Source organism: Drosophila hydei, unplaced genomic scaffold (assembly GCF_003285905.1).
Source record: "Drosophila hydei strain 15085-1641.00,03,60 unplaced genomic scaffold, DhydRS2 tig00000001-arrow-pilon, whole genome shotgun sequence".
NCBI classification, from domain to species: domain Eukaryota; kingdom Metazoa; phylum Arthropoda; class Insecta; order Diptera; family Drosophilidae; genus Drosophila; species Drosophila hydei.
Genome location: NW_022045643.1, coordinates 2432860 through 2442337, shown reverse-complemented (window position 1 = coordinate 2442337; position 9478 = coordinate 2432860). Strand labels below are relative to the sequence as shown.

At 41.9% G+C, this 9478-nt stretch overlaps 1 protein-coding gene across 1 annotated transcript; it reads right to left on the bottom strand.

Annotated features, from left to right (window-relative positions):
- Nucleotides 1-675: 675 nt before the first annotated feature.
- On the bottom strand, nt 676-6988 carry LOC111593104 (fatty acyl-CoA reductase wat). The gene is made up of 11 exons (XM_023305703.2): nt 6931-6988; nt 6447-6832; nt 6168-6296; nt 4984-5103; nt 3954-4052; nt 3612-3768; nt 2545-2734; nt 2176-2319; nt 1645-1764; nt 955-1218; nt 676-849 (listed from the first exon to the last, which is right to left on the bottom strand). The coding sequence occupies exons 1-11, from the start codon at nt 6953-6955 to the stop codon at nt 738-740; spliced, it is 1746 nt and encodes a 581-aa protein (XP_023161471.1). The 5' UTR covers nt 6956-6988; the 3' UTR covers nt 676-737.
- Between the last annotated feature and the right edge of the window lie 2490 nt (nt 6989-9478).

Here is a 9478-nt window from a genome sequence, read left to right as displayed (position 1 = left end):
GCTTTTCGATTAACTCTTCAGCTCTACTTTGCAGTCGCTTACCTTGACTACAACTACTTATTCATTCAGCCTTGCATTACTTGCATTACGAACTTCTCATATTTTACTCATTCTTTCATAATAAGATAATCTTCAGCAAGCTGCTCATCAATATATTTTTAATACGCCGCCACGATTTGCCTGTAGCGCAGCTGAAAAACTTTAGCTAACTGCAATCCCTGCATACATACATATATATATATACATACATACATACATATATATATATATATATATTTGCCGACACCCTCTCTCAAAGTCAACACTTACAATCTGCTGTGAGTGTGTGTTATGACGTTTTAGTCCTGGCAACTTTATCGCAGCAAAAATTGCATCATATTTCAGGAGAGCATGACAAAATATAAAAATACAAAGTTCACAAGCAGCCAACTTTTTTCTTACCTGCCCGCCCTGTGGCGCCACCTCGGTTACACCGCTCAGTCAACTCGGTGGCAGCAAAAACAACATCAACACATGTCAGGCAAAGGCAGAGTGAAAAGACAGACAAGAAGCAGCAGCAGAAGCAGAAGCAGCTAGTCGAAGTTGTGTGGCAACTTGTGCTTCTTCATGTTGCGGCCACGTTGCGTATGAGTAATGCTAGACAAAGTTGAAATGTCTTTTAAGAAATCGCTTGCCATTGAGTTTATTAAAACGTTATGCGCTTGAATTACAATTTATAATGACGGCTGGGCGCGCACCTACAGCGCAATCCTTGGCATAATTTTGAAAATTGTGAGATAAAAGCGCAGAATGCACATAATTAATGAAAGACCAAATGTCGTCTTCAGCAGCGTGTGCAGCACCAGCATTCTGTAAGAGAGCAAACAAAGTGTAATTAAAAAGTACTTAGTAAGCTGACGCGCTCACTCTCTCACTTTCTCTCTCTCTCTTTCTCTCTGTCTCGGTTTGGCTCACCTGCGATAAATAGTTTTGCGCTGCTGTAATTTATTATCGTTAGCGTTATCCTTAAAGAAGTAGCGCCTGATGCCGCTCAGATACGAACGAAAATATTCGCTCCAATTAATCGTCGCAATGTTGAACTGCAGCTTCTCACGCTCGGCAAGCGGCAGCCGTTCGTTCAATTCGTCAATGTTGCGATGCGCAAACTTCCAGTCCTTGAGACCAAACCAAGCCATCATATTGATGATGCGCGAGATTTTCTGATAAGCCTTCACATAGCTAGCAGTGTGTAATAAGAATGCGAGCGTTTAGTATTGATAAGCTCAACTAATTGAGCAGCCAGCCACGCCTTATAAATAATAGTCCAACTCAGTTGTTCGCTGCTAATGCGCCCTAATTGAAATTTGTATAATATAACGCATACGACCCGTTGCAACACGATTTGGTAATGCCCTAACAAAGCATTTGGTTCAGCCTGCCTCTCCCAGCTGATGTGCCCAGCGTGCGCGAGAGAGCGCAGCTGCTCTCAATTGCCTTTCAATGTTGCGCTTAAAATGCGCTCAATGTAGCGCACCTAAAATCCACAATAGCAGACACTAACTTAGGGGGCAAACACAGACTCACTCACACAGACTCATTGTGTACATGTACCTAGCTAGCTGGCTGACTGTGTACCCGCGTGTGTATGTGTGTGTGTGTACTTACATGCGCTTTTGTCCGGTGGCCATGGCAATTAAATCTAAAATATAAGCTGGGATATTGTGCAAGAAAAATGCAATTGCACAATGCAGAGGCTTCGATGGTATTATAACGTACGAGAAGCACCTGTGACAATAATGTGGTCCAGCGGGTTCGATGTCCATGTTGCCAGTCGTTGGCCATTCGATTTGGTTTGGGTTTTTTTGGTTTTGGTTCGGTTTCGTTTTGTGAGATTTTTGTTAGCCAACGCGTCGCATGCAGAAGTTGTTTTTTTTTTGTTGTAGTTCGAGTTTGGCATGTGTTTCATTGTTTCAAGGTATTAGCAGAGTGCAGATAAATTTTACGAAAAAAGCGCTCGCCACAGAGAAATTGAGCCATATTTAAGCATTTGGATTAGACATGCATGCAATATGGCAGCGGTTCGTGCGGATAAGGTTGCCCCAAAATAGAAATTCAACAAAGAATATTTATAGAAACAGTACAATTGTGTGTGTGTGTGTGTGTGTGTGTGTGTGCTTAAGCAGTTGCCAGACTCACCACAGCGACTTGTCGAATGGCTCATGATAGCCACGACGCGACAGCTGCATGTATTGGCCCCAGGTAATATTATTGACGTCCGATACATAATTGTAAACAGGCAGCTCCGACTTGCCATCCAGTTGGCTCTCACGTTGCTCGTATCTGAGATTAGTTTAGAGAGAGTATAGATTAAGCTTAAGAGACTCTAGACTCAAACCAACAGCTGAAAGTTAACGTAGAATTTGAGACAAGCCAAACCAGCAGACAAAATGTCTCACGAATTTCTAGCAGCTCTTGAACATGCTCTTAGCTTGTTCTTCAGCTTTAATCTTTATACGCATATTTAAGGAGCAGCTCTTTAGTAGTCTTGGCCCAGCCAATACTAACCTTCGGGCGATGTCCCAGGCGGATGCTATCATTGCATTCACCACGTAATCGGCGGGCACCATATTTGCCTTGCAGTTGGCTGTGCCGTAAATGCAACGTACGAGTCCCCGGGCTGACCAAGTGCATAAACCTGATGGCCCGTACAAATTATCAGTCCAGCCGGGAAATGGATCCTTGTACGTTGACATTACTGCAAATAAATAAGAATTAATGGCTGCTTTGTTCGACCCGACCGGAGACCGTTGTTGATTTTGGACAACGCCAAAAGCGATAATGGTCCCCTTAGCCCAGCACAGAAATGAAAAGAAAGAATCAACAACAAAAACAAAAACAAAAACAAAAACAAAAAGCATACAAACTAAATGCTCCTGCCCCTTAGCCCCTATGTCTATGCCAACTGCTAGCTGATATGCCTGACTCCCAATTGCAAGTTTTGCACTTGAACCTCCTTTTTTTTGCCATTGCATTTTGCTGCTGTTGTTGGGGGCAGCTTAGGAAGCTGGAAGGATGCTTTGGCATTTTTGTGTTAAAATAAATGAAAATTTGTTTGCGCTTTGTTACCGAGCTGCAGCTAGAAGCTGCTGCAACGGCTGCCACTGCTGCCACTGCTGCTGCTACACAGCTCTAGTTGAAGTCGTGGGGCTTTTTCGGAGTCGTGGGCAAGTCAGGCAAGCTCTGACTTTTTGTTGGGCTTTGTTTCCGTTACGTTTCGTTCGTTACGTTACGTTGCGTTTCGTTGCCGTTTGCAGAAATGGATAAAAATAAAAAACTTTTTCCACATGCATTTATCTGCTAAACCATGGCCATGGCGCACTCTTCGACTTCCCTGGCAAATGCAACGTTGTTTGCTATTTTTCACAAAATTTTAAATATTCCTTTTTTATTCCTGTAGCAGCAGATCCCTGGGGGGGAGCTCAGCTAACGGCAGCAGCGCAATCTAACAAGTTTCTTGTGCATGCCCAGGAGTATTTCGGGCTAATTATCTGACAATTAGTTTGTGAAGTCAACTTTAAAACCACAAAACTAGCCACAAAGTATACGCTGGCATTAAGATGCAGTTTTCTTACCGATGGGCGGGCGAAAGATGCCCGCGGGCATATGAAAGGCGCGATGATTGACCAAGTTCTCGGCGCACTTTTTGGTCATGGTATAGGTATTTGGCATTTGGCCAATTAGGCAATGGCGCAGCTTCTCCAGCGTTTCGTCGTCGAAGGTGCGATAGATCTGTGCAGCGTGGCCAACATCAATTCCAATCGAACATTTTTAATTTAAATAAATTGTTAAGCCAATCAGATCGGCCAACAGCAGCCCATTGCGTATGCACATAAAATAATAATAATATTCATGAGTGCTGTTTGCTCTCGCGAGTGCGGAGCATATGCGAATAGTCCAGCCTCTCAGCTGCTTACCTGCATGATTTTTTCGTAACCAATTTCGTTCTCGTATACCTGCTCCTTGATAAATTTGCGATTGCAGTTGCAGTACAGTGTCGAAATGTGCACAAATGACTGCAGGGCGGCCGAGCGACGCGTTGGGTGGTATTGATGGCAGCGGGCAGCCAGTTTGTGGCAGCATGTCGAATGTTGATTGAATTGTGTTGAAATTGTTTGCACGCCGCAGCAGTAAAAATATGCAACAACATAAAAAGCAGTATATAATAAAAGAATAAACACACCTCTCACACACACACAGACTTAAGCACACGCCTGCCGAATGCCACCTGCCCCACTCGCAGGCGCCGCTGTAAATATTAAAATGCATATACAAATATTTCGCAAGCAGACATGCGAAATATGCATGTCGGTTACTTAAATGCGATATGCGAATATTTGAATTAATTCCACGTCGAAAAAAATTAAACAGAATCCATGACAACCGCAATTTGTAAATACAGCGAACGGATTAACTGCCAAATGCAACTGAGGCATTAACAAATAGATTTTAAAAGGAACACGTTCCAATTCATACACGAGTTTATTCATATTAATTGCAGTCTTTAAGGCCTGCGCACTTAAAGCATAGGTGCAAATGATGTCTACAGCTCTTGAAAGCTCGAGTCATGAAACTCTGTAAGGACAAGGCATGGAGACGTTCCGTTATGGAAGGAACTGCTATAGCTCATAAGTAATTTACATAGCTGCCACAGGTTATTGATTAAGTTCTTGTGGGAAAGAACTGATTTGTTACTCAAGCTATACCAATTGAGTCAACCAAGAGTCTTAGCAAGCTTGCTAAATTAAAGCTTTAATGCACTTTATGAGTTCTTCTTTTACTTGGAATGAAAGCAACTATATAAACTCTATTAGCTATATATTATACACATATATCTCACATGTTAAGTCATAGCTAAGACTTGACTTGTCGGCATATCGTAAAGCATCCTCAACGTGCTCTTCTCTAGTCCAACATGTCTAAGTTCGAGCTTGGACACTTACTTACCTTCAGCTGCTTCATTTGCATAGCCAAATCGAGTATCTTCTTGGTGCCCAGAACATTAATGTCAATAGCATCGCTTAGTTTCTCATTGAATTTCACTGAGGCGACAACATTGAAGACAATCTAAGCAGCAAGAAGTGAAAAAAAAAAACAAGTAATGCATATTAAAATTGAGAAATGCCAGCACTGAACAGCTGAACAGCTGAACAGCTGAACAACTGAACTACAGGGAGCGCATGCAATATGCACGAGAGATGCATGCAAAACAGAAGCGCTTTGCGGGATGCAGTTGGTTTTTTGGGCTCAGACTGTTGGCTGCATTCGCTGATAACCTCAAAGTCAGCACGGACACAGGACATGGGACACGGGACACGGGACACGGGACATGGCTACACATGCAACTGCTGCATTGAACATCGACAACAAAGCAATTTTAGTTTTAAAACAGTGCCAGGACTAAACGCTGCGAATCCTGCCGACTGAGCCGCATACGAGTGTGAGTGACTTGTATGCAAAATGTTTTGCAAACAACAAAACCCAAAAAAAAATAAACCAAATAGTCCGAAAGGAAAATAAAATAAATAGAAACGCCGAACGGATGCGACTGGCAGGACAATGGCTCGCGCACGCCAAACACTTGAAGCATGCACTGGAATTTTCATTTATTTATATATTGTTTTTTATAACCGGCAGCAGGAGCCGCAGGACTAGCAAAACCAGCAGGCACACACATTTTCATACTACGACGTGCCGAGTTTCAATTTTTGTTCAAAAGTAGAAAAAATATATATCTATATATATATTTTTGTGCCTTGTCTTCACTGAGTGTGTTTGTTGTGCGGAGAAAAATCATAAAAAGGAAATAAACTGACTGCATGCTTTTGTCGTAAACATGGCGCCTGCCTTTGGCAGGCAGTGCAACGTAACGTAATGCACAAACAGACAGATAGACGGACGGACGGACGGATGGACGGATAGACGGACTGACAGATAGATAGTCAAACAGACAGTTGGACAGCAGGACAGATATCCAAACAGATAGGCAAACACACAAACTCTCTCTCACACACACACACACGCACACACTCACAAAAGTTTTCACACAAAAGTCTATTGATTGAATTGCCAACAGAAACAGGCAACAAAGCTCTCCAACCTGCAATCGGAATGGCAATGGCAATACTCACTTGGACCTCAGACGAGAGCATTGCACGGTCGGCGGCATCAATGTCCAGGTCGATGGCACTGTAATCAGCGCGTATCGGATGCACCTTCTCCAGCAGCTCCGGCCGCTCAGCGCGCATAATATTGAATATCTGCAATAGCATCGAGCGGCAGCAGTTGTAGCAGCAGCAGCAGCAGCAGCTTTATTGAGTTTGCATTGTTCGACGATGCCAAAAGTGGGGGTGGGAGCGCAGCGACGGCAATGCGGCAGCTCATTTCCCCCAGTTTTGCTATTGACTTACCGACTCATTGAAGAAGCCCTGCAAGCGCTCCTGCACGCTCATGTTGTCCTTGCTGCGTATCAGCATGTAAATTTTACGCAAACCAAAGGCGCGCAACAATTTCTCGGTTAGCACTTTGCCCACAAAGCCCGTGCCGCCCGTAATGAGCACCGTTGCATCTCTATAGAAATCGGTAACTGGTGTTGCTGTGGGCGTGACCAGCCCATCAATGCCTCCGGCAGCAACAGCATCCACATCGATGTTTGCTGTGCCACTAGCAGTGCCGCTGCCGGTGCCGACGCCGGTGCCAGTGCCAGTGCCCATTGTTGTGGATGCCTCACAGAATTCGGTATTGCTGCCACTGCTGCGACGCGAGGAGCTGGTCGATGAGAAAGCCTTTCGGGGCGCTGCAATTGTTAAGAGCAAAGACTCTTCATATGTGTGATTCATTTGATGCAATTAGTTTGCTTAGCACTCCTCCCGGTATCTGGCGCCGCATACTCACCTTTATTCGCACTTGATTCACGCATCTTTGGGTTGAACTCGAAACAAAAGTGAACCACTCGGCTTGAAGACTAAAAACACTTTGAAAAGTTCACTTTCGTTTTCTAATTGTTCAAAATATGATATATATACGCTGATGTCAATCAATAACTGGCAGACCCTGCGCCTCAAAGATTTTCCCATCGAATGTCAATTATTTACTAAACCCAATTATATTTTATATAGACTTTTATAACTGTTGGTATATGAGTGTCTGTGCGTGTGTATGAGTTATTCAACTTAATGCTGTTGAGGTCTCTGGCTGACATTGCGGTTGCAGTTGACCTGCTGACCTGCACCTGCACACACACACACACAGACACACACACACATTAGCAGCGACAGTTAAAGTAACTTACCCCTACTTACTGGCAACCCCTCTACCCCGCCCTCGTTAGACGCCCCTTCAGCCATTTTCAACATTGTTAATTATTCAATTATCAACAGCCAATGCGGCCTTCTTCCTGGTACCAGGACACTGCGCACTGCGCTCCTGCAGTCAAGTGTCCATCTATGAGACAACAAGCGTTGCATGCGTGTTTGTGCGCCTGAGAGCGAGAGTGTAAGCTTAAATGCTGCCACGGCCGGAACATTCATGTACATACATGTCCATGTCCAGTCAGTCAGTTCATTGCGTGTTGTGCAGTGTATATCTAACACTCTCCCTATGTGTGTGTGCGCGCCTTAGAGTGCACCATATGTTGTTTCGGTTGCATGTGGCATAAAAAGAAACGAACTAGAACCACATATGCCAACTATTGCGTGCCACTGTTGTCGTTGTTGTTGTTGTTGTTTTTGCTGCTGCTGTCATAGTTTGTTAGTGTTTGTCAACCAGAATATCCCGCTCTGTTTGCCAGGCGATTAGGGTAGTTTAATCATAACACACGCGACCTTTCTATGTGAATTTCCTAGTCTGAATTTAATTTTTAAATAGAAATATTTCTTACAAAAAGAAAGTCATTTTATACCCCTTACGAAGCAGAGGAAGAATATTAGTTAAAATGTGTTGTTTGTTTGGCCATCCGTTACTTGAAACAGGAGAAAGTGCTCAGATAGATGATTGAGTCCGAATGAGTTAGGCTCGAGTTTGAGTGGGAGCCACGCTCTATATAATGGCACTAAATGATCGCATGCAAAACCGAACTCAAAGAGAGAGGCCGGAGTTCGAAAGGGTTGAGCTCGGGTTTGAGTGGAATCGACGCTCTATATAAAGTCACTAAATGATCGCTTGCAAAGCCGAGCTCAAAGAGAGAGGCTGGAGCAAGAAAGGGTTGAGCTCGAGTTTGAGTGGGAGCGACGCCCTATATAAAGGCAAGCCTGCTTCCGCGCAGACCCAGTCTCAGAAATAATTTCGTGGTGATCAGTCGTGCAGTGCAGCTCAGCTCTTCTTCTTCTGTGTGTAAAGAAAATATTTAAACAGTTAAGAATATGTTAAAGAAAAATAATATTCTTATTACATTAAAAAATAGTTCTTGCAAATGTTAGTAATTCTTTTCATACGAAATATTCTAATATTTATTTTAATATTTGTTAATGTTAATAAGTTAATGATATGTTAATGATTATGCTAACTATTGCTACTAGTATAATGATCTCCAGAAATATGACCATATATACAAATTATGGTAATATTTATTAAAATAATGATAATTTATTAAATTAATTACAAACATGTCATTAATGATAATAATCATTAAGGCATGACTACCTCTGCTGATCCGTGTAACTTAATTATTGCTTAAGTCTAAATTGGATCACCCTGTGAAAGTCGAAACTTTTCAGTTTACTTTGCGCGCAAAGCTTTGCCAATGCCGTCTTAAGCTTTTCCGCTCTTTCCCACCTCCGGTTTGCGTATGTGCTATGCTTATGAAAAGCTTGCGTCTTAGCTTAACCACAAAGCTTTTAGCTTGAGGCAAATAACTTAGAGTACATTTCCATTTCTTACAGCACAAAGCTTTAGCACTTGCCATAAATTTATAAGTTCAATTCACAAATTTACTGGTAACAAATATGAAAAGCAAATCGCGTGGAAATTTGTGGTTCAATGAATTAATTTCATTTATATAATTTTATTTTACTGATGGGATTTCAATAATTGTGCGGTAATTAACTGAATAGAAAGGAATGTTTGTTTAATGACTTGAAATGTTTTGTGTTTTATTTTTATTGATAATTCAATACAATAATTAGATTAATTAGCCTTTTCATGCCATAATACGTACACATCCATATTACAGAAATACATAGAAATATTTGTATAGCTATTATTTAAAAACTAATTTAATAATTTATCGTTTAACGCTAGTTAATTGATTTCATGAGACTATTAATTGGAGTAAATTGCTTAATGCGTTTACAAATAGTTAGATGGAAAAAAATAACAAATGAATTGCAAATAGCAAGCGTGTCGAAATAACAGTTATTTGAAAAAGCATTCAACACTTTTTTATTCAGATAAAAGTATTTATATATATATATATTTATATATTTATGAATATTTGTGACGGTGC